Below are 24768 nucleotides of genomic sequence, written 5' to 3' on the forward strand. Positions count from 1 at the left end.
CTCTTCTCTCTTCTCTCTTCTCTCTTCTCTCTTCTCTCTTCTCTCTTTCTCCTTCCCTCCCTCCCCTTCCTCTGCCCCTTTCCCTGCTCGCACTCTCTCTAAAAAAGAAAAAAATCTCTCTCCCATGACTTGTTGTGAAATAAGAAAAACATAAGACATCCCCCTCCTTCAAGCTCTCCAGAAATTTCTCTAAAAACCCTTTCTCATCTCCATCTCCTGACCCATCTATAGCATTTTTCTCATTGCCACGTAGTACTCCATTGTGTATATAAACCACAATTTCTTTATCCATTCATCAGTTGATGGACATTTAGGCTCTTTCCATAATTTGGCTATTGTTGAGAGTGCTGCTAGAAACATTGGGGTACGAGTGCCCCTATGCATCAGTACTCCTGTATCCCTTGGGTCAATTCCTAGCAGTGCTATTGCTGGGTCATAGGGTAGGTCTATTTTTAATTTTCTGAGGAACCTCCACACTGCTTTCCAGAGTGGCCGCACCCATTTGCATTCCCACCAACAGTGCAAGAGGGTTCCCGTTTCTCCACATCCTCTCCAGCATCTATAGTCTCCTGATTTGTTCATTTTGGCCACTCTCACTGGCGTGAGGTGATATCTGAGTGTGGTTTTGATTTGTATTTCCCTGATAAGGAGCGACGTTGAGCATCTTTTCATGTGCCTGTTGGCCATCCGGATGTCTTCTTTAGAGAAGTGTCTATTCATGTTTTCTGCCCATTTCTTCACTGGGTTATTTGTTTTTCGGGTGTGGAGTTTGGTGAGCTCTTTATAGATTTTGGATACTAGCCCTTTGTCCGATATGTCATTTGCAAATATCTTTTCCCATTCCGTTGGTTGCCTTTTAGTTTTGTTGGTTGTTTCCTTTGCTGTGCAGAAGCTTTTTATCTTCATAAGGTCCCAGTAATTCACTTTTGCTTTTAATTCCCTTGCCTTTGGGGATGTGCCAAGTAAGAGATTGCTACGGCTGAGGTCAGAGAGGTCTTTTCCTGCTTTCTCCTCTAAGGTTTTGATGGTTTCCTGTCTCACATTCAGGTCCTTTATCCATTTTGAGTTTATTTTTGTGAATGGTGTGAGAAAGTGGTCTAGTTTCAACCTTCTGCATGTTGCTGTCCGGTTCTCCCAGCACCATTTGTTAAAGAGACTGTCTTTTTTCCATTGGATATTCTTTCCTGCTTTGTCAAAGATGAGTTGGCCATACGTTTGTGGGTCTAGTTCTGGGGTTTCTATTCTATTCCATTGGTCTATGTGTCTGGGTCCATTTTTAAATCAATCTCTCAATACTTCAAAAATTTCATATGATTTTAAATAGCATTTTAATAAAATTTCAGGTTTTAATTTCTTATTGCTAGTGTATAGGTATACAGTTGGTTTTTGTGGATTGGTCTCGTTTCCTGCCATGTTGCTAAATTCACTTATTAGTTCCAGCAGCTTTTTTTGTAGATCCTGTAGTTTTTCTATAAAGATGATCATGTCATCCACAAATAAAGGCAATTTTACTGGATGTCAGGATGTTATTTGTTTTTCTTGCCTTTTTTGCACTTGCTAGAACCTCTGGTATCATGTTGACTAGGGTAGTTGGAGTGGACATGCTTGCCTTGTTCTTGATATGAGAGGAGTGGCATTCGGCATCTCATGATTAAGTATGATGTTAGCTGTAGATTTTTCATAGATGTCTTTTTTCAGATTGAATTCCCTTCCAGGCATAGTTTGCTGGGAGTTTTTATCAGGAATGAATTTTAGATTTTGTCAAATGCCTTTTTTGGCATCTGTGGAGATGATAATATGTTTTTATTTTAGTTTGTTAGCATGGTGAGTTCGGTTAAATTAATTAAAGCAGTCTTATATTCATGGGATAAGCCCTTTGTGAGAAAGGTTGTTTTCTTTTTTTAAAGTAAACTTAATTTTAGAATAGTTATGGGTTTATAGAAAAGTTGCAGAGACAGTACACAGCATTCCTATATACCCGTAACTGTTTCCCTTGATGTTTTTCTCCCCTTATTATTAACATCTTACTAGTTTGGTGATCCAGTGAGACTGTATTGATACATCATTAACTAAAGTCTGTACTTTATTCACATTTCCTTAGTTTTTACCTAATGTCCTTTTTCTGTTCCAACATCTCCTCCAGGACACTGCATTGTATTTAGTCATCATGTCTGCTTAGACTCTTGACTGTGACAGTTTCTAAGACTGTCTTTGTGTTTAATGAGCTTGGCAGTTTGGGGAGTAGTGTTCAGATATTCTGTAGAATGTTCCTCAGTTGAGATTTGTCTCGTTTCTTTTCAGGATGAGACTGGGGATTTGGATGTGGAGTCAGGGCCACACCACAGAGGCCAGGTGCCATTCTGGGGGTATATTCCATCAACACGAATTCTTTATTACTATTGATGTTAATTGTAATCGATGCTGTCGTTGACCCCCTGGCCAACCCAGTGTTTCTCAGCTTTCACTGTAAAGTTACTCTTTAAAATAAATGTTTCCCTGTGCAGAAGTTTTTTTAACCACAAATTAAATTTCCTTATAGATCTCAGGCTATTGAGGGCACCTGTTTCTTCTGGAGTGAGCTCTGGTAGTTTGTGTCTTTCAAGGCATCATCCATTTCATCTAAGTTGCCAGATTTATTGGCATAAAGTTGTTCATATATTCCCGTATTTTCCTTGTAAGCTCTGTAGAGTTTGTAGTGATCCCACTGCTCTCGTTTCTGATAGAAAATTTGTATCTTCTCTCTTTTTTTTCTTGATCAACCTGCCTATTGATGCCTCAGTTTTATTGCTGTTCTCAAAGAACCCGTTTTCTGTTGCATTGATTTCTCTCTTGCTTACTGTTTTCTAGCTCACTGAGTTCCACTTCGATCTTTGTTATTTCTTCTCTTTTGGATTTCATTTGCTCTTCTTCATGTAATTTCTTGAGGTAGAAGCTGAGGTCACTGCGTCCTTTCTTCCTTCCTAATCTGTGTATTTAGTGCTGGTCTTTCCCTCGAAGTACCACCATTAGCGGTAACCCGTAGCTCTTGGTATGTTGTCTTCATTTTCGTCCTCTTTGGAGTACTTTCTAGTTTCACGTTTGATGTCGTCTTTAACCCATGGTTTACTTCCCTACATTTGGAGGATTCTCCAGATACCTTTTCTGTTTTAGATTTCTAATTAATTCCATTTTGGTCGATGACGTAGTCCGTGCGAACTGTACCCTTTAACATTTTTTGAGACTTGCTTTATGGCCCAGAATAGAATCCATCCTGGTAAATGTTCTTGACTTGAAATGCACGTGGATTCTATTCGTGTTGGGTAGAGTGTTCTACAAATGTCAGTTAGGTCACGTTGCCTGATAACATAGTTCAAGTCTCCTGTGTCCTTATGGATATTTTGTCTATTCTTGTGTTCAGGTTCCACCTGCTCTCTTCCTTTCACGCTTGGTGCCTCCGGAAACTCTGCCTTCGGGCCGGTGACCACCCCCGAGGCCCTGCCCTAGACGTAGCTCTTCGGGCCACCTTCTTTCCTCCTCTTCTTGTCAAGCCTTTTTTTTTTTTTTTTTTTTTAAATTTAAATTCAAGTTATTGATTGACCACTGCAGCACCGGTTTCAGGAGCAGAACCCAGAGATTCCTCGCTCCCATCCAACACCCAGTGCTCCTCCCAGCAAGCGCCCTCCTCAGCGCCCATCCCCCACCTAGCCCTTCCCCCACTCCCCTCCCCTCCAGCAACCCCCAGTCTGGTCTCTGTATTTAAGAGTCTCTTATGGTTTGCCTCCCTCTCTGTTTTTACCTTAGTTTTCCTTCCCTTTCCCTGTGTTTATCTGTTGTGTTTCTTAAATTCCACATAGGAGTGAGATCATATGATATTTGTTACATCAAATTTCTCTGACTTATTTTACTTAGGATAATACACTCCAGTTCCATCCACGTTGTCGCAAACGGCCAGATTTCATTCTTTTGGATTGCCGAGTCATATTTACATTGTATACATTTACCACATCTTTATCCATTCATTTGTCGATGGACATTTGGGCTCTTGCCATACTTTGGTTATTGTTGATAGTGCTGCTGTGAACATTGGGGTGCATGTGTCCCTTCGAAACAGCACACCTGTATCCCTTGGATAAATACCTAGTAGTGCAGTTGCTGGGTCGGAGGGTAGTTGTATTTTTAATTTTTTGAGGAACCTCCACACTGTTTTCCAGAGCGGCTGCACCAGTTTGCATTCCCACCAACAGTGCGAGAGGGTTCCCGTTTCTCCGCATCCTCTCCAGCCTCTGTAGTCTCCTGATTTGTTCATTTTAGCCACTCTGACCTGTGTGAGGTGGTATCTGAGTGTGGTTTTGATTTGTAGTCCCCTGTTGATGAGTGATGTTGAGCATATTTTCACGTGTCTGTTAGCTCTCTGGGTGTCTTTGGAAAAGCATCTACTTATGTCTTCTGCCCATTTTTTCACTGGATTATTTGTTTTTTGGGTCTTGAGTTTGGTAAGTTCTAGCTAGATTCTGGATACTAACCCTTTATCGCACGTGTCGTTTGCAGATGTCTTCTCCCATTCCGCCGGTTGCCCTTTAGCCTTTCTTAACCTATGAAGGTTACCTTGAGGCTGTCTGAATCAACAGGGGACTGGGAGTGGGGAGGCAATACTTTTAACTTAATCCTTGCCGCAGAACTGGGCCCTTCATTTGGTTTAGAGAAGTCTCAGAGTGATTTGGGATAACACCTTGCTCATCAAGCAGTTAGCTTTTCTAACGCACTGCAATCCAACCTCGGCTCTTTTCTCTCCTCCCTCTTACTTTTGCTTGCAAACTGGGCAGTTCTTGTTGTCTCTCTTACAGCAATTTGTGGCAGCCCCATGGGGCGGCGAACACGCACTGGCGTTCTGTTTTATCCATCTTTTTTCTTTCGAGCTGCTGGCATGTGATATGCTCTCCAACTGGTCATAGGCCAAAGTGTCACCAAACACTTTGCCACGACCCAGCGAGGTCGTGGCTTCACGCCTCTTATACCCGCTTCTTCCTCATCACCTCCTGCCCGCAGAGTCGGCACCACAAGTCTCGTGGTGGCAAGACCCCACTTCTGGCACCGTGTTGTGTCAGTTAGGTCGTAGTTGCTGTTGTGTGGACGCTCCAGGAAGCAGGTGTTCAAAAAAGGTAGAAATTAAGACTGGGAGCCCAGGCCAGAGATTCCCCTTTAGGAAATGAGCCCCAAATGGCTCACGTCTCTTCCACTCCCAGTCTGGCAGGAGCGGAGCCTGATGGCCTCACTTGGCTGCAGAGGCTGAGTTGGGGGCGGGGAGGGGGGGTGCGGGGAGAGTCACATCCTACCTGTGTTGATATTCCTGGGGAAGAAGGGAAGAGTGGGTTTCGTGGTTAGCTCGTGGCTCGTACCACACTCACCGACCACACACTTGTTGTGGAGGAAGACATCTGTTCTGTCTCGCTGACCTCCCTGTAGGTCCCACATAATTCATTTCTGTGAGAGTGTGGTCCCGCGTCCGTGCCCACGCTGCTTGTGGGACGGCGTATTAAGGTAAGCGAGAGCTGGCAGATGTCTTCCGTCGGGGGCCGAGTGGTAAATACTTTAGGCTTCGTGGGCCGTACGGGCTCTGTTGTAACCACGTGACTTGGTTACAGTGGGAAGCGGCCGTAGACAGCATGGAAATGAATGGGCAAGGCTGTGTTCCATTAAAACATTATTTGGCCTGCAGGCTATCATTCGTCGACCCCTGGGGTGACTCACTGGGAAATCAATTTAGCGGTATCTATCAAAATTAATAAAAATGTTTATGCATTCTCAGAGGCTTCATGCCCGGACATGTGTCCTAAGGAAATAATTTAAGCAACAGCATATTCCCCGTTCTGTTACACCACTGTCCAGAGAAATAAAAAGTTATAAGTGAAAATAACCTAATGGCCAGTGTTCATTTATATATATTTGTCTGTAATAGGGCAACAGTACATCAGAGGGGTTGTTATGCAGCTACTTAGACTTATTACTGTGGACGTTAGGTAGATGCATAAACCTGTTTATGGTCTGAAAATCGAGTGGAAAAGAGACGCAAACTTGTAAGTATCCTGTGATTGCAGTTCTGCAAATCGGTGTCTGTGAAGACCAGGTTACGTGGTAGTAGGATCACGGACAACAGTTTCCTTTCTTTTCAAGATACTGTTTCGGTTGTGTTTTGATAAGAACGTTCAAATAAGAACATTTGGATGAGCCTCCGGGTGTGAAGAGAGGATCATGGGAACCATTAACGCGACTGCATCTGGCTCACGTGCTTCTCCTCCCCTTGGGCCACGGCAGCCCTGTACCCTCATTCGCTTGGGACAGTCCCGGTAAACTGTCCCAAGACAGTCCCATCTCCGTTGCTCTAGTTCAGTTTGTAATAACGCCCCGCTTTTACTCTCGGAAGTTGTCCCGTTTGGATAACAGTATATTGTGTCCCTAGCGTTTGTGGCTTTGCTTTTCTGCTTCTGGTCCAGAAACACTAGATTCTGAATACGTATATTATTATAGGCCACTTCACAATTTCTGTTTGGAAAGAAGCGGGATATAAAAAACTAAAAACCTTGAAAGTGAGTCCGACCCCAGGCTGCCTATCACCCCCCTCCCCGCCCCCTGCACCGTATTGTGTCTGAGGGAAGCCCAGTTAGCAGGAGCCAGGGGCCAGCTCCCGGGATGCCATGCTCTCAATCGCTAGGAGAGAAAACTCAGCTCTCCGTTGGGAGGGGGCGTCCTGGCCTACTTGGAGGATGCCCACTGGACCTCTCAGACGGACAGTGTGACAAGCACTGTACTCTGTGACAGTGAAGGTGGATTTTAACTGAAGCATCACTTAAGGCCGTAAGGACGTAGCATTGGAGTGCCAGACATAGGCCAGGTATCATTATTTGATGCTTTGTATACAGAACCCGTTTCATGACTGTAACAATATTTCAAGGAAGTGGTAATAGTAGAAAATAAAAGGGTAACAAATAATAATATAACAACATAGCAGTTACACTTCCTGAGTACTTACTGTGGGTCAGGCACGGTACGAAATACTTCGTACACGTTTCTTAGATTGTTGTTAGGCCCATTTTGCAGATGCGTAAGTGGAGGCTCAGAGGGGTTAAGTGAGATTTTTCTCAAGGCCGCAGAGCCAGTAAGCAGTGCCAGGCACTTTCCCTCACAGATATTTCACTTTATATCATTAAGAAGGAATCCAGGGCAACGTTTAAAACGTCCAAGAGCATCGGGGATGATTTATTTCCAAGATTCTTGATCGCAGGGACGCTGCAGCCAGCAGGTGGTCGCACAGGGAGTTGGTCGTATGCATCCGACCTGGAAGAAGAAAACGTGGATAGGACGGCGAGTTCCCTGGCTTTCTCGGCCGGACTGTGCATGTCAGTGCTTTCGTCCCCTCCTTCTTGGCCAGTAGCTAGGCCCCTGGGCAGATTAAGTTGTTAGAAGGGCAGTGGTCGGCCAGAGACCAGACCACAGATGTGCAAGAGATGGTCTCTGGAAGGCTCCGGGTCCAACCGCCGGATGCTCGGGTGCTGCAGGCTCTGAGTGCCACCGTTCGACGCGTGCCTGTGCCTTCCCAGGCTGCCTCTTCGAAATTGCCCCTGGCAGGAGCCTGGGCCCCGGACTCCAGCATCGGGCTTCGGTGATTTGTGGGTGGAATCTGCGAGTGTAAGGGGGTCCTGTACTGTTTGTTTCTGGGGCACGGTTTCAAAAGAAAATGGCATTTTATAGCCTGTATCAATGGGAAATTACTTTCCATTAGGATTCTGGATGATTTGCACATAATGTTTATAAAGTGAAGGAAAAATGTCAAGCATTTCACTAACAATTTAAAGCGAAGCTCGCAGGACTCTGCCAGGAACGAATTCCAAGAACATTTTCTCCATCGTTTCTTTCTAAAGGAAAAGAGGGAGATGAAAAGGGTGCAGGTCAATTAGGCACAGTCCATCGCGGGACTGAGATGGAATCTTTGATAACATCATTTCTCGCTGCTTAAGAGGATGAATAGAATGAGCCAGGAATGGAGAAGGGGGAGGGGGAGGGTGGGGGAAGTCACATGTTGAGATGATGAATTGCAGAGCCCCGCTGTCGCCCTGGCTTGGAGAAAGCACCGCCCGGCCGAGCCCGTGAGTGCAGGGTCACGACGCTTCACCGGCACGTGCTGCCCCTGGGTCCCCAAAGACACGAGGGGGCCAAGAAAAGTCTCCAGGCTGAAACGTGTGCCTGGGTTGTTGCCAGAAAACCCTGGGTTTTGCAGAAAATAGTGTAGGAGGTTGTAACCTGTGCTCAGGTATCTTCCTGGCTCATTTTTACCGGGCCCCACGTTGTCACTTAGTGCGTTACAAAGTATAGGGGCGCCTGGGTGGCTCCGTCGGTTGAACGTCTGACTTCGGCTCAGGTCGTGATCTCGCGGTTCCCGAACTCGAGCCCCGCGTCGGGCTCTGTGCTGACAGCTCGGAGCCTGGAGCCTGCTTCGGGCTGTGCTTCTCCCTCTTTCTCTGCCCCTCCCCAACTTGTGCGCATGCGCGCTCTCTCTCTCTCTCTCTCTCTCTCTCTCTCTCTCAAAAAAAAAGCATTAAAAAAAATTTAAGAACCCTCTAAGTTACAGTAATACTTGGCTGTCCTATCTGTTGGGTATACTTTCTTCAGTTTGTTGTTTTTTCTTCGAAGTTCTCTTTAACATAAAGGTAAGAACAGGGGCGCCTGGGTGGCTCAGTCGGTTTAGCGTCCGACTTTGGCTCAGGTCATGAGCTCGCGGTCCGTGAGTTCGAGCCCCCACGTCGGGCTCTGTGCTGACAGCTCGGAGCCTGGGGCCTGCTTCCGATTCTGTGTCTCCCTCTCTCTCTGCCCCTCCCCGGCTCATGCTCTTTCTCTCTCTCTGTCTCTCTGTCTCTCTTTCTCTCTCTCTCAAAAATAAGTAAAACATAAAAAAAAAGACAAGGTATATTTTACGTTTTTTATCAACTCAATTATGTGTGGAGGGTTCCCCCTCCCACTTGGATTCTTAAAGAGGGTGCCGCTTTATGTACTCACGATTTAGGGTTAATATGCTCCGGCCTGAGATGGGCTGAGATCAGTGAACAAGTGTGGGCTGCGAGTGCATGCCGTAGGCGTTTCAGAGCAAGGCAGAATAAATCTCTCAAAGGGCCTATGTGAAGACAGTGCAACTCCCTTCAGGTACAAAGGAGACTTTTATAAAGTTCTTGACACTTCTCAGAGGGGCTCGGAAATCCTGTCTCGAGTCTGAGTCGTTCCCCTTGTTGGGGCAGAATCTCTGGGATTACGTTAGAAAATAAACATTTCTTCCAAAGTAAAGTGTGAGGCTTGAAACTCGAAGAAGACGAGCACTTTGCAAATAGAAATATATGCTTTTTTTTTTTAACCTAAATTTCCAAAGAGGAAATTAAAATGTCACTTAACAGCGACAGTGGTGATTGCTTCGTGGGCAGGTTGGTTTTTAGTTTTTCTTCTTTCCCTCCCACAATTTTCTTGTTTGTTGCCCTCCCCACACATCCGTTTCTGTATATTATCAGCAGTGGGTCAGTCAGTGCTATTGACAGGAGAGAAATAAACAAGGAAGTGCAGGACTCCTGTGTTGTAGCTCAGATCCATGAGCTGTGTGACTTTGGGTGAGTTTCTTAACATCTCTGGGCTGATTTGACCTTGTTCCTAAGTAAAATGATCGGCTATAACACCTTCCAAGTTTCTTTCCCAGCTCACTCTGTGGCTGTAGTAATTATCTTTTATGAGCACCTAACATTCTTAAAAACTTGAGAAGTGTACAGACTGAACATTTTGTATGTTCTGTGTTTAAAAAATATTTCTTTAAAAAGATGAAATTGAACCATGATTCTTATTGTTGATCAGCAGCCATTGATTCAAGAAAGGAGAAAAGCCCTTCTCTTATTTTTCCTCCAAAGGAAGCTTTAGAGGGAAAGGCTCTCTCCCTGCAGGGAATGGTTTCCTGTAATTCTTCGAAAAAATCTATGAAAAGAGGTTTCAAAAAGCTGTAAGATGTAACTTGTAACTTAGTTGTGGCAAGTTCAATACTACTTGGCTGAGATGGTGATATGATTCTATTATCTCAAATGCTGCATATTTAAAAATGTCGATGGGGCGCCTGGGTGGCGCAGTCGGTTGGGCGTCCGACTTCAGCCAGGTCACGATCTCGCGGCCCGTGAGTTTGAGCCCCGCGTCAGGCTCTGGGCTGATGGCTCGGAGCCTGGAGCCTGTTTCCGATTCTGTGTCTCCCTCTCTCTCTGCCCCTCCCCCGTTCATGCTCTGTCTCTCTCTGTCCCAAAAATAAATAAAAAACGTTGAAAAAAAAAATTTAAAAAAAAAAAATGTCGATATTTTGCAAGGTGTTTAAGCTAAATTTTAAAATGTCATTATCTAAATATTAATATAGGTACTTATACATTTTTAAATGTTTATTTTGAGAGAGAGGTGGTGAGCAAGCTGGGGAGGGACAGAGAGAGGCAGAGAGAGAGAGAGAGAGAGAGAGAGAGAGAGAATCCCAAGCAGGCTCTGTGCTGTGAGCACAGAGCCTGACGTGGGGCTTGATCCCATGAACCACGAGATCGTGACCTCATGACCTGAGCCGAAATCAAGAGTCAGACACCCAACTGAGCTATCTGGGCACCTGGTACTTACATTACAAAAAAAAAAGGGGTAGAAGTGGATTGTGTCCCGGGTGACACATAGGGCACCCGTATAGCACAAATCCAGGGGACAGTACCTCAGAGTCCTGTCTGACGCCCCCTGGAATTATCCAGTGGGTGTGGCCCCAGGTGCAAATTCTAATGCCAGATTATGAGGATGAGAGACTCAGGGAAAGCGTAAGAAAACAGTGCCAGGCCGGTGATAAGTGGCTGACACCAGACCTCCAGGACAGGTGCACAAAGGGGGGAGGCAAGTCTAGTCACGGGGACGCCAGTGGGCAGTAGCCACTGCTTGTTGCCCGGGGCTGTGGGCCCAGAATAGCCAGCCTTTCTGATTTTTTCAAGAGAAGCCAGAAATCATATATTTACGAGCAATCTCCTGATTTTTTTTCTTAAAATTTTTTTTAACATTTATTTATTTAAAAAAAATTTTTTTTTCAACGTTTTTTATTTATTTTTGGGACAGAGAGAGCCAGAGCATGAACGGGGGAGGGGCAGAGAGAGAGGGAGACACAGAATCGGAAACAGGCTCCAGGCTCCGAGCCATCAGCCCAGAGCCTGACGCGGGGCTCGAACTCACAGACCGCGAGATCGTGACCTGGCTGAAGTCGGACGCTTAACCGACTGCGCCACCCAGGCGCCCCAACATTTATTTATTTTTGAGACAGAGAGAGAGAGCATGAACAGGGGAGGGTCAGAGGAAGAGGGAGACGTAGAGTCTGAAACAGGCTCCAGGCTCTGAGCTGTCAGCACAGAGCCCGACGCGGGGCTCGAACTCATGGACCGCGAGATCGTGACCTGAGCCGAAGTCAGCCGCTTAACCGACTGAGCCACCCAGGCGCCCCAATCAATCTCCTGATTTTTAAGTGTTGGCATCTAATCCGCACTATACAAAGCGAGGAGCAGAGCAAAGGAAACACATCTGCAGGCTTGGCCCCGTGCCGGCGGCCAGGAAGCCACCTGTGATTAAGGCCACCGTTTGTTTTCTGCTTTCCCTTCACTTGGAGTGGCGAAGGGGACCCACAGACACTGGGCCTGATGGTCACAGAGGGTCACCTCCCAGGCCTGGTTGTCACAGAGGGCCACCTCCCAGGAAGCTTCCATAAGTACAGGGGCCTCAACTTTCGACATTACATCTCAGGACAAGCAAGGCCGTGCAGGGTGGAGGGCACACACCTTACTGGTCACACCGGGGTGTTGCAGTCTTCATCGGCTGGGGAGGACTGGTATTAAGGGTAAAAGAAATCACACATGCTCATTTTTATAGACGAGAGTAGAATCATGAAGCTTGAGTTCCACTGACAGGCAGTTTGAACAAGTCACATCTCCTGTGGATAAACACAGATTTCTTATTTCTAGAAAGACAGTTCATAGACTTCAGTAGATTTGTCTTAGCTAGCTGGGCAGCTGTCACAGAACACCACAGACCAGGGGCTTAACCAACTCACTTATTTCCCACAGCACTGGAGGCTTGAGGTCCAAGGTCAAGGTGCCAGCAGATTCCGTGGCTGGTGAGGGTCCGCTTCCTGGTTTGCAGATGGCTGTCTTCTTGTTGTGTCCCGACATGGTGGCTCCGTCCCATTCCTGCGGGTCCACCGTCGTGACCTAATCACCTCCCCAGAGTCCCACCTCCACTTACCACCACACTGGGGACTAGGCTTCAGCGTATGAATTTGTTGGACATTCAGTCCGTAGCATTAACCACAGGTTAAAGTTGAAAATCAGGGCCCAGAGGTGACCTAATCCAGAGCTAGAAACCAGGGATCTGAAGTCCCTAATTTATTACCAGCGGACAAAAATAGGATCTTATTTTATTTATTTATATTTTTAATGTTTATCTTATCTCTTGAGGGAGAGAGAGAGACAGAGTGTGAGTGGGTGGGGGGCAGAGAGAGAGGGAGACACCAAATCCAAAGCAGGCTCCAGGCTCCGAGCCGTCAGCACAGAGCCCGATGCAGGGCTCGAACCTACGAGCTGTAAGATCACGAAGCCGGACATTCAGTCGACTGAGCCACCCAGGCGCCCCAAAAATAGTGTTTTAGAGATGCTAAACAAAATAGGTTTTGTGGTATTTATCATAATTCTGCTGTGTCTGGGTCAGCTAAAGGGAAAGTGTTCAGCTTCCAAGGAATTTTTCTACAAGTGCTTGAGATTTTAGACTGATTAAAAGAAAAAGAAATTAAAACTTGCACCAAATATGCTCATTCTAATTCAAAAGAGGTGGCATCTCCTGGGTTGAGTGTGGTGTCTGGCCCGGAGTGCCTGAGAACGAGTCTGAACTGGAAATAAACTTGAAAGTTTGAAACCGGTCATGCGTCCCAGCCCGTCAAGAGCTGAGCTACCCCGTCGTCCGATGGTGGGGGCACAGCCACATCTCAGGGAGGTCCTGGTGTGCAGCTGAAGCCCCCCAGAGGGGGTAAAGGGTCCCCCATTCCTGCTTGGGTTAACTCCGCCCATTGACAGGAAACTCCCTCTCTGCTCCTTAGCGGCCCCACCAGTAGTGTTGGTGATAAGGAAACACCTCTGAACTTCCAGACTTAAGACCAGGAAGGCAGCAGAACCTGAGCCCGCCCGGCTGCGATGGGTGTCCCCTGCAGTCCTCACTGTCAGATGGGCTCCGGAGCCACAGAAGTGCCCAGACCCTGGCTCTCACCCCATGCCTCTGGGTCTCGGTTTCACCCTCAAAAGGATGGGAATTAGCACCCTGACCTCACAGGTTTATTTGAAGCTTGTGTGAATCGGAGGTGCTGGGCACGCGTAGGGCTGCAGAGTAAGAGCCCACGACCCAGTGGCTGTTGATGTCACCTAATGGTCCTCTGATTTCCTAGCCTACAGCAGACTGGAAGCAGCAGATTAGAGAGACCAAGGGACAGCTTCGGGAAGGCCCACTCACGGCAGGACAGTGACGGGTCGCGGCCCGACCACAAGGGAGGCAAGAGAAAGACTAAAAAAAAAAGCAGGAACAAAACACTCAAAAGGCACAGAAGTCTGGGGCATTTACTAAAAGACAAAGAACCCTCCTCAGGTCAGTAGCTTCTGGTAGATCGGTCATTCGCCAATAGGCGCTCACGTCGGCATCAGGTGTGCGAATCACTTCTCTCTCCCTCCCCTCTCCCCTCCGAACTATAGGAGTTGGGGGGTGGGGTCGCAGCTTGCCTTGCAGTTAGTTGGGGTGCTCTGCGGGGAGGGGGTTCCGGGTAACGGGATCCCCAGAGTCGGGGCCAGCAGAGGAGAGAGCAGTGGGGGCCTCTGAGGGTCTGAAAACAACCCAAGTTTAAATGCGGCCCGAGATGGCGATGTTTTCGTGCCGCGGAGAGAAGGATGCCCCCCGCCCCGCTGACCGCTCGCTCCCCGTCCCCCTCCACTGCCGTCAGCGGCAGGGGCAGAGACACGGTCCTTGAGGACAGGCCGGCAGATCCTGGCACGTGAGCAGGCCCGGCTGCAGATGCCAGGGACATCTGACGCCACGTCCACTCTGGTGGCTAATCTGCCACCTGCGGTGGATGCCAGTGTTTGTGTTGTTTTTTAACTGAAGCCTGAGCTACTCACTTAGAAGCAGAGGCTCAGGCAGAGGCAAGCAGGCCAGAGAGTAAGTACCCAAAGGACGTCCTTTGAGCATGACTGGCAGGGCGAGGTGGGACCTGGGTGGGCCTCGGAGGACCAGGGAGGGGCTTAGGGGAGACCGCTCCCCAGAGGGCATCCCGGGGCCTCGGAGCTCCCCCGAGCGCGCCAGGCCGAGGACACGTGGGCTCACCCAGCCCAACGGATGGACCCCGCCCTCCCCGCACCCCAGCTTGGGGTTGGCTCGGCAATTAGGTGGGGATGGACCCGCCCGCTAATGACTTTCAGATCGAGGGTGGACTCTGGACCCAGATGGAGGCGCGCCGTGTTGAACCTCTGTACGCCTTGGTTTCTCCATCCATCCCACTGGGGGAAGTGATGGAACCAAAGTAGGCCCACTGGTACCAGCGAGGCACCCGGGATATTGCCCCGGCCCGGGGTAAACCCGTGTCACCCCTGTCGCCGACTGGGGCTGAGGACCAGGGAACCACCACTGGAGTGAGATGTGCTGGGCACCTCTGTGTGAGTCGCTCTCTGCGGCAGGGACTTGGGGGCACGAAGGGCTGGCTGGGGGAAGGGCACTCCCTGGAATTTCACCGTTGTTAAAATAATAAGGGAGGGGGCGCCTGGGTGGCTCAGTCGGTTAAGCGGCCGACTTCGGCTCAGGTCATGATCTCGCGGTCCGTGAGTTCGAGCCCCGCGTCGAGCTCTGTGCTGACAGCTCAGAGCCTGGAGCCTGTTTCAGATTCTGTGTCTCCCTCTCTCTGACCCTCCCCCATTCATGCTCTGTCTCTCTCTGTATCAAAAATAAATAAACATTAAAAAAATAATAATAATAATAAGGGGGGACCCAATATTGTTAGGAACTAGGCCAAATTATTGCCTAGAGGGAGGGAAACTTATTTTAGGGAGAACAGGAGCTCCCTACCTGTCGTGTGCTGCCATTAGGGTACTTACTGACCAGCCACCTTGAAGCTCTTGTGTTCCAGCCTCCTTTGTTTCTTTTTCTCCTAATGGTGTGGATCAGGACAGGAATAATAAATATTTAACAGGGATACTCCCTTTTCTCTGTTAAAATAATCTTTGTTTCAGGGCTTTAACAAGGAAGACTGTGTTTTTCCCACCTCTGCTCTCATGTTACGTTAAGCCAGGTCTCAGGAGTAAGAGAAAATAAACACAGGCCACTGGGCCAGGGTGGGGGTGGGGGGAAGGCTGGACGGTGGGGGGCTGGGGGGTCAGCTGCCTGCTGTGCAGCACACGCGTGCACATCGGCCGGCGAGGTACGCGAGAGCAGCTCCCCGAGGGTCCGGGGCCACTGCTGCGTGTGGGACAGCCGGCAGGTGGGCGTGGTCGAGGAGCACCAGTTGCCGGACTCCAGGGGACAAAAGGCACACGTCGTCCCCGAGGATGGGACGCTGGGTACGACCCATCTTTTCTCACGCGAAGGTTTCAGCAAAGGTGCCGGCTTCTGACTGGGAAGTTGGGCATTCGGGCACCTTGCGGACGTTTGTGGCTGGTCCCGTTTGGGAGACCCCACTGAGGAGACGTGGTCTGTTCTGCCTGGACCTTTGGGCTCCAGCCCTGGTGATTGTGACTCCTCTTTTGTGGAGAGGGAAAATTCATACATTATCACTTAGGTGGGCAGAAACTTTTATTTCTCTTTAAGTGAACTGAACTTGCCTCCATTTAGACCAGTGGCGGAAACAAGTTAATCTTTTTTCCATTTCTACTGTTGGCCAAAAAAAAAAAAAAATTAATCTTTTTTCCATCTCTTCTAATGGTGGAAAAAAACATAATCTTGCCATTTCAAGGTAACTCGGTCTCTTTCAATAGAAAGTAGACTATCCACTTATTACTTGGTCAATTTAGGACTTAAATTCACTTTAAGTCCCTGTCAGGGCTCTTGGTGTTCCTCACCGGCCCTCTTCTCCCCACGTCTCGACCCCAAGATGTGGCCCAGATGCCAGGGGAAGGTCACTGGACATCGTGGTGGCCGGCGAGGAGCTTTTCTGGGCCTGACCTGCTCGCACTGTTGAGATGACTTATCACTACAGGCCCGGGCCTGGCTCTGTGGTCCAAGCCTCCAGCTCTGCCTTGTGGGGTCTCTGCATCCTGTGTGCCCACCCCCAGGCCGCGCCCGGTCCAGCTGCCCCCCCAGCACCTCCTTGCTTCCGGGGGGACTTGAGATTTGTTCACGGGTCACAGGGAGCCAGGGGTGGCTTAATTACACCACCCCACCGTTACTACTGTTTGGCCCCCCACCCCCTGTGGGGCTAGAGCACTTCGGGGGGGGGGCCCGGCTTCTCCCAGAATTCCAGTGGGAAGTGGGGCCCGAGACCACCACCCCCTGCCCTGCATGGAATCTGGGGAGCTTTTAAGCCTTCTTGCCCAGCCTCTTCTCTCTCCAGCCTCTAGAAAGAGCTTGTGTATCTCCTCTGGGTGGCAGGGAACAGCCCTTCCCTCTCTGCGGCTTGTGATAGGATCTCCTTGCTCTGAGTTCTTCACATCCTGGTTCCTTGGACCCCAGGAGTCAGCCTATCTGGCTGTCTGTGTCTCTCTCTCTGCCTCTTAAATCTCAGAAAAGCCTACCTGGCGCCGGCATGAAAGCCGTTTCCCGCTGTTTCATAGCTGAAGTGGCATTATTTTGCAACTTAGAACTTGCCACATTGACTGCACTGTCCACGTGTGGGCTCTCCCCTTTCCATCAAGTTAGGGAGGCCACAGCCCCTTGGATTAAGGGCCCCAGACCGCAGACGCGAGCCAGCGTGACAAGTGCGTGGGACGATGCTCCAGAATATCGTCTGCTGCTTGTGTCAATCAGGACGGCCAGCCCAGCTCTAGCCGGAAGGTGTGGATTTACCTGGTGCCCGCACTGCCGGAAGTGTGTTCGGGGCGGGGGGTGGCGTGGAGCTGGCCGGAGAGAGCCAGGTGTTCAGGCCTCACCTGAGTCAGGGAACTGGTGTCCAGGGGTCTCTCCACTCAGTGGTCTCAGCAGAGACGCCCTGTTTGGGGCTCATCTGCTAATGGAGTGTGATAGGAGTGCTGGTCGCTCTCCAGCTCTTAGAAAATCTAAGTGGGCAGCGTGGCAACGGTCCCTTGCCTAGAATAAATGAGGTGAGAAGTGAGTAATGTGTCTTTCCCCCGATGTGTTCGGTGTGTGCGCTGGGAGTGCACACATATACACATGCAGCTGGTGGTCGGGGTAAGTGCGTGCCTGCAGTTTAGCATTTATTTTAGTCATTGCAGGTAGCTTGCAGAGTAAACGGGAGGAAAAAATACACTTAGACCCGTGCTCAGGGTGGTAGCTCACAAAATGGCTTGGCAACCCTGAGTAGCGTCCTAGATCACGTTGGAGGTGACGTCAGTCGGGTAGGTCACAGGCTGGGGTCTGGAGCCCTGGTGTCTGGCCCTGGCGCTGCCATTAGCCCCGGGGCCAGGCTGTTGTCACCTCTTAGAGGCATCACTGTCTCTCCTTCAAAAAGAGAAGGGTCCATGGGAGGACCACCAAAATACCTTTCTAGCGCTGACGTTTCGTGTTCAAGGAAGTGCTTCCCGAGCCCACCGTGTGGTTTGGCAGCTGCCTCCGGCTCCCTCTTTATTGCACTGGTAGAGTGCTGGAAATGCTAAAAGGATGGTAATCACCTTCATAGACCACGTTAAAGCACGTATCCATTAATAAAGTTGACTGTGACTCAACGGCCCAAGTTGCCATAGATTTTCGGTGCCCCAGCTCACCAGCCAGGCTTTGCGTTTCCAGAGGAGAATGAAAAGTTCTGCAGGCAAAACACTCCATGTCCTAGTGCTTTGAAGTAATTGCATGTTATCCTGTTCAAATTCAAGACGATGAGCCGGGCCTCCACATTGAAATCCTCCCACCGCCATCATTATGACAAAAGTTGGGGTGGCATGGAGGTCTGTCGTGGAAGGAGCCATCAGAAAGCTAGAAACATCAAGTACATTCTAGAGACTGTAGTGCAGGTGCATCCAGATGCTAAAAGGCTGGTCTACATGTAAGTCACCACATGGGAAGGAGCTTCCTATCTGGAGGGGGAGAAGAGGATCCCGTTCCCTACCGTGACCACTTTCCCTTTCCCCACCGGCTGAAACGCCATGACACTCCCAAGCTCTGGTTGACAAAAGCAGAGGGAGGGGGGAGGGCCATTAGGCTGATGATTTGCAGCCTCCCCTGGACATTGGAATCCCCTGAGAAATTTTAAGAAGCCCTGATGTCCAGGCCCCACTGTAAGAGCTTCTGACTTAATCGGCCTGGGGTTCAGAGGGGCCGTGGGCGTCCTACCGTGCCGCCATATTGAGAGCCGCGGTAATAGGAAGGCAGTGGGGTCCTGCCGAAGGAGGGCCGCGCCACCAGCCGGAGAAACGGGCAGCGCACGGTGAATTTGCTGCCTGGGACAGAGGGGCTTCTCGTTTGGCCAGACACAGAAGTACCCAGATCTATATTCTCTTTATGTGGACATAAAAGATCCGGTGAGGAAGGAACACAGTCTCTGGCAGAACTTGCCTCGACTCTCAGTGGAAGTGAGAGAAGGAAAACTGTTTCCTGATTATGGAAAAAAGGAAATCAAAACAGAAAGCATAAAAGAGGATGGCAGAAGTGAGATGATCTAGGCAGATATTTCAGTCACGTGCAGGGGTTAAGCTCTTGTGAAAGGACACAGACTGTGAATCTGGTGTGGTCTTGTCCTGGGACACTGCCTCCCGCCTTTGCAGACCTCCCTCTGCTCCTGTGACAAAAGGAAGCCGTGAGGAGTCGGCTGTCGATGGTGTGGAGTCCTCCGTGGTCTCCTTCTGGATGGCCTGCTCTCTTCTGGCCGTGGTCTCTGTCCACGGGGTGGTTACCATGTACGTGGGGCGCGTGGTTTTCCCGGGGTGGGGCTCAGCTCCCTTCCAGCTCGTTCTTCACGGGGACAGTCACATCTGCTCTGCGTCCACCAGTGGTCCGTGAGCTTGACCCTCTGGTCAGGTGTCACCTCCCCTGGCCGGGGCAACCTCTCCGCTCCTGCTCACCCCCTTGCCTCAGCTCCTCCACAGGGAATCATGAGACTGGCTGAGGCCACGCGTCCCATTAGAGGCTGCCGTGCCCTGGAGTGGGGCCACACACCTCTTTTGTGGACACTCTTATGTTACTGTCACAAAGTATCCAAGAAAGCATTCTATGTTCAGAAACCCATTAGCCTAGATCATTGGGGGCAAATGTTTTCAAACATTCAAGACTGAATATTTTGGAGAATAGAAAACAAGTTTCTGGCATGTTCTGATACCAAAACCTGACCAGAATGTAAAATGAGAGTAATTTCGCTTTTGAATAGAGATGCGAAAATCTTAGTTAACAAACCCAGTGTCTCTGTCGGATGGAAGTTTAACACACGTGTAAGTGTTTCTTTCAGGGAACACAGATCATCGCTCATTAAAAAACCTCCTAAAACTAGTCTTAATACTTAAAAAAATATGATCCAGTTGCAATCAAAATGCAGTTCTTAAAAAGTAATCTCTCTGCCCAGCGTGGGGCCTGAACTCATGACCCTGAGATCGAGAGCCACATGCCGTACCGACTGAGCCAGCCAGGTGCCCCCAAAGTGGGATTTTTATTGGGGGGACAACACTCAATACATTGATACTTAAGTTTGCCTGGTTGAATGATTTCATGAGAATAGGAGATTTTGAAAGATTAGAAAGTGATGAGGAATTTACCTTATTAGTAATTCACGTTTACTTGAAAGCCACAACATTTAAAATGATGCGTCGTTGCAGGTGCCTAAATCGATCAATGGGAAAAAAATAGAAAATCCTGAAATACATCCAAGTGCACGTGGTAATTAAATATATGGTAAAGGTGAAAGTAATATTTGAAGTCAGTAGAGGAAGAAAGGATCATTTAATAAATTGTGTTGAGATAACCCTTGAGCATTGTTAAAAGTAAATAACACCTCTATTAGCCAAAATTCAATGGAGTTAAGAGTAAACATTTTCACGTGAAAAAGTTAAATCATTGCTGGGATTAATTTAGTTGAATATGTACATACGAACATGGAGGAGGAACCTGGGATGCAAAGGTTGATGAACTTGACCTGTATGTATGCCAAAACCAAACAGACCCCCTTCCCTGCCCCACCCCCAGGACACATTCCAGAACAGATTGAAGAAAGCATGATACACTGGGAATAATGCTCACAGCAAAATGACAAAGTATAGTAATTAGTATAGTATAGTATAGTATAAAAGGGGGCTCCTAAAACTTTTAAGACCAAAAAACAATAGACAAATAAATTGAAGAAAGGGGGAAAAAGGAAGGAAGGAGGGAGGGAAGGAAGGACCTTAACTATCCAGCAATAGGAGGTTAGTTAAAGAAGTCATGTCATTGGGGCACCTGGGTGGTTGGTTAAGCCAGTTGGTTGAGCGTCCAACTTCGGCTCAGGTCATGATCTCCTGGTTCGTGGGTTTGAGCCCCGCGTCGGGCTCTGTGCTAACAGCTCAGAGCCTGGAACCTGCTTCAGATTCTGTGTCTCCTTCTCTCTCTCCCCCTCCCCCATTCAGTCTCTGTCTCTCTGCCTTTCAAAAATGAATAAATGCTAAAAAAATTAAAAAAAAAAACTTAAAAAAAAAATCGGGACACCTGGGTGGCTCAGTTGGTTGAGCATCCCAACTTTGGCTCAGGTCATCATCTCATGGGTTCGTGGGTTGGAGCCCCTCGTCGGGCTCTGTGCTGACAGCTCAGAGCCTGGAGCCTGCTTGGGATTCTGTGGCTCCCTCTCTCTCTGCCCCTCCCAAGCTCACACTCTGTCTTTCTCTCTTTCTCTCAAAAATAAATAAACATTAAAAAAAAATCATGTCATACTGATATAGTTGACAACTGCTCAGCAATTAAAAGTAATCTGGAGAAAAAGTCACAATAATATGTATAGGAATGTTCTTTCATGAACATATTTATGTAAATACATATGCAAATATATTCATAAACACATCTGGAAGCTTCTCCACCAAAACGTTAAATCTCACATTGGTTATCTCTGGGTTAGTGGGTTACAGCTGACTTTCCTCGATTTTGCATATTCTTCTCCCTCCCTCCCTCCCTCCCTCCTTCCTTTTCTTCTTCCTTTCTTACCATTGCCATGTTTTAGTTTAGAAATTAAAAAATAACTATTTGAAAACCGTTATTCCGAGAACTTCCTATAATCAGCCCAGCATGTCAGGCTCGTCTGTGAATAGTCTACCTGTTCTCTCCAGCCTCACATCCTGCCTCATTCCATGTCCCGGTCACCAGCTCCGAGAAGATGTCCCGACCACACAGGCCTTTTCTGCTTCTTCCTTCTCTGAGCTTCTGAGCTATAAGTGACTCACCACCTCATCTTTGTCCTTCAAATGTTGCACGTGTATTGTCCGATCTTCACAAAGAAACCATAAGCTCCCTGAGGGCAGGGGTTGGGCCTTGTAGTTCTGTGTCTCCCTCGGGCTCCAGGCAGAACCAAGGAGCTGCTTCAGGAAGGTAGGCCGGGCCTGACTCCTCTGGATGGGGGTACCCAGGGGAGAAGCCGTGGGCCCAGGAGGCCTGCGAGGGCGTCATCTAGTGAGGGGCAGCCGGGACAGACCCCAAGAGCGCAGCATCGGTGGGCCGGGCTGAGCCAGCCTTTTGGGGAAGAAGGCAGATGACCTGGTGTTCATGACCCCTCCAGCTCTCCACCTTCCCCCTTCTCCAAAGATCATGTGTCCCATTAACCTGTACTTTTTGTCTCCGTATGACGTGGACAGGTTCTAACGTTCCCATGGACCAGCCCTGCTGTCGTGGTCTCTATGATTTTGAGCCAGAGAACCAAGGAGAACTAGGATTTAAAGAAGGAGACATCATTACATTAACCAATCAGATAGATGAAAACTGGTATGAGGGAATGCTCCATGGGGAATCTGGATTCTTCCCCATCAATTATGTTGAAGTGATCGTGCCTTTACCTCAGTAAATGTGTAACTCAGACTTTGGACCTACTTTCATAACTGAAATGAATTCACACCAGTGTTCTCTCCGTGTGGCGTTCTGTGACATCCTTGCTCTTTGACCCACTTAATGACTTTTGTATGTGTGTTCTCTTTATAATGTGTTTTGTATCAATTTAATTTGTATAAATGATTTTCTTGTCTTAGCTACATGAAAATATACTTTCCTTTCTCGCTCAGTGTTCTAAAAGTCTTCGGTTGAATAAATGTCCGTGCTTCTCGTTGCTAAGAATAAACCACACCCATTGCAGTTATGTTAATGAATTGCCTATATTCCTCAGCTGCAACGGAATGCAAAATTTGAAACTTAAGAAATGCTAAATATTTTGTTTCCTGACGTTACTGATGTCATCTGGTCTTTCCTTTCCTCCTGTTTTAGCTGACCTGTGAATAGCCCAATAAATATGACACACCATGTTGGCAAAAGGCCGTGGTTATTCTTAATGTTGAATTGGCTTTCAAGCGTGGCGGTCCAGCTTGTAAACTCCCCCTGTGCCCCGTGGCTGACCGGGGGGCGGTGGGGGGGGGGGGCCGGCGGTGGGCGCAGTGTGGATGCGTGCATGCTTCTTCCAGACTAAGTCCGCAGGTCTGAGAGGGGGCTTTCGCTGTCCCCCTGATTCAAACACAGCACACCCTCCTTCCAGTTCAGGGATACGGGACTTTTCCATGCACTGTCAAGTTTATTTATAATAGAACCTAACACAAGCTTCCGCGGCTGCCAAGTATCGGGTAGGTTTTTCAAGCAGGTCCCGTTGGAATGCTCTGGAAGGAGCAGAATGGGGAGTTGGGTTGAGTGCCAGTAACAAGATTGCATAGTTTCAGAGAACCAGCCCCTGGCCTCACCCAGGGTATGCACTCGTCACGTACTTTGATCCAGGGGCGGCCACAGCTGTCCTGGGGGAGGGGGCAGGTAGCCTTTCTCCTGCAGAGAAGGAGGCTCATTGGATGGCTTGCCCAGGATCAAACACCAGTGGTGTGAGAGGCAGAGTTTGAACTCAGATTATTCACTGAACCCCACGACTCACTGAAGTGCTCACCCAAGCCTTTTGCAGAGGCCAGGTTGGTCTAAGGTGACCAAAACCAGATTTCTCAGTCTTCTGAGTCCGTGGTACATCAGAAAATTCCCAACATCCAGGATACTTTTCCTCCTTTCTTTTCCTACCAGTCCCTCTCCCCCACACCTTCTCTAAAACAGTTGTATCTATAGTGTCTGTAATAAAATAATGGTAACGGCTTTTATTGAGTGCTTACTACGGGCCAGGTGCTACTCTAAGCATTTAAATGAATGAAGTCACTTAATTTTCATAACAATCCGTTTTGCAGATAAAAGAACTGAGATGTGGCAAGGCTAGGTAATCTGTCCATAGTCACACAGTCTTTATGAAATGCCACAGCTGGGCTCCTAACCTAGGGAGTCTCCTTGCCTCTCCCGTGCTCCTCACCCCTGCCCACACCGCCTCTCCGACCGTGCATTTTCCCACATACACTCACAAAGGAGCTTTTTGTACCCCATCAACGTTTTCTTTTCCAGCTGCCATATTTGAAATGTATCACACAGAAGGAGAAGTCCAGAGCCATTCTCAGTGCCTCTTTGGCCTCTTGTTTGGGAAATAGGAATGGCAGCTACCTGAGAGCTGTAGACTGGGGGGGCTCTTGTGAGGCTCCAGTAAATGGCTCCCCTCTTCCCCTTCTGAGATCTACAGAAGCTGGGGCGTTAGTCAAGGGGGAAAGCAGAGGAGAACCAATATGTAATTTGCATCGTAAAGGCCGTGCCAGAAGATGTAGCTGAGGATGAGAGTAAAGCATCTGCTGAGCCCCGAAGGAGTCAGACACACCTGGTCTGGGGGGAGGTGGACTGTCCTTACCTCCTCTTACGGCGACAGAGCCTTTAACACCGAGCTTACTGCAGAGCTGGCAGCAATCAAGAATGCACGTTCCCGGGCGCCCAGGCCGCTCAGTGAGTTCAGCATCGGACTTCAGCTCAGGTCGTGATCTCGCGGTCCGTGGGTTCGAGCCCTGCGTCGGGCTCTGTGCTGACAGCTCGGAGCCTGGAGCCTGCTTCGGATTCTGTGTCTTCCTCTCTCTCTGCCCCTCCCCTGCTCATGCTGTGTCTGTCTCTCTCTCTCTCTCTCTCTCTCTCTCTCTCTCTCTCAAAAATAAATAAACATTAAAAAAAAAAAAAAAAGAATGCACGTTCCCTGCCTGCAGGCCAGCTTCCAGGGAGACGGGGGGCTATGATACTCGTGCCCAGTTGCTAACCCGAACTCAGTCCACTTCCTCAACTAGCTAGGGCTTCTTGGAGAAAATCCCTCCTCATAGAAACTGGGAGAATGGGGAAAAGATATTGCCCTCTAACTCTGGGGAATGGAGATGGGAGCAGACCTCAAAGAAAACTCAAGTTGAGGCCCAGACACACCTATACGAAAGGGAAAAGGGAGACATGTGGAAGAAATACCCTTTATAACTTCTTTAAAAATGAGTGTATATCCGTGCAATAAGGCAAGGAAAACAAAAAAGTGGCCTAAAGATTGAAAAGGAAGAAACACAA

At 48.5% G+C, this 24768-nt stretch overlaps 1 protein-coding gene across 9 annotated transcripts in view; it reads left to right on the forward strand.

Annotated features, from left to right (window-relative positions):
* Nucleotides 1–22646, forward strand: part of SH3GL3 (SH3 domain containing GRB2 like 3, endophilin A3) — a 116867-nt gene extending 94221 nt beyond the window's left edge. For 7 of the 9 annotated variants that reach the window (XM_049614325.1, XM_049614329.1, XM_049614327.1 and 4 more), the window contains one exon: nucleotides 21981–22646. In XM_049614325.1, the coding sequence (XP_049470282.1) occupies nucleotides 21981–22186 (206 nt within the window). In that variant the 3' untranslated portion in view covers nucleotides 22187–22646. Of the gene's footprint in view, nucleotides 1–2301; nucleotides 2512–13483; nucleotides 13633–21980 lie in introns of those variants that run through there. The other 2 variants (XM_049614330.1, XM_049614331.1) reach the window with 2 other exon arrangements.
* Nucleotides 22647–24768: the final 2122 nt, after the last annotated feature.

The sequence above is a fragment of the Panthera uncia genome (genome assembly GCF_023721935.1).
Source record: "Panthera uncia isolate 11264 chromosome B3 unlocalized genomic scaffold, Puncia_PCG_1.0 HiC_scaffold_2, whole genome shotgun sequence".
In the NCBI taxonomy this organism is placed as follows: domain Eukaryota; kingdom Metazoa; phylum Chordata; class Mammalia; order Carnivora; family Felidae; genus Panthera; species Panthera uncia.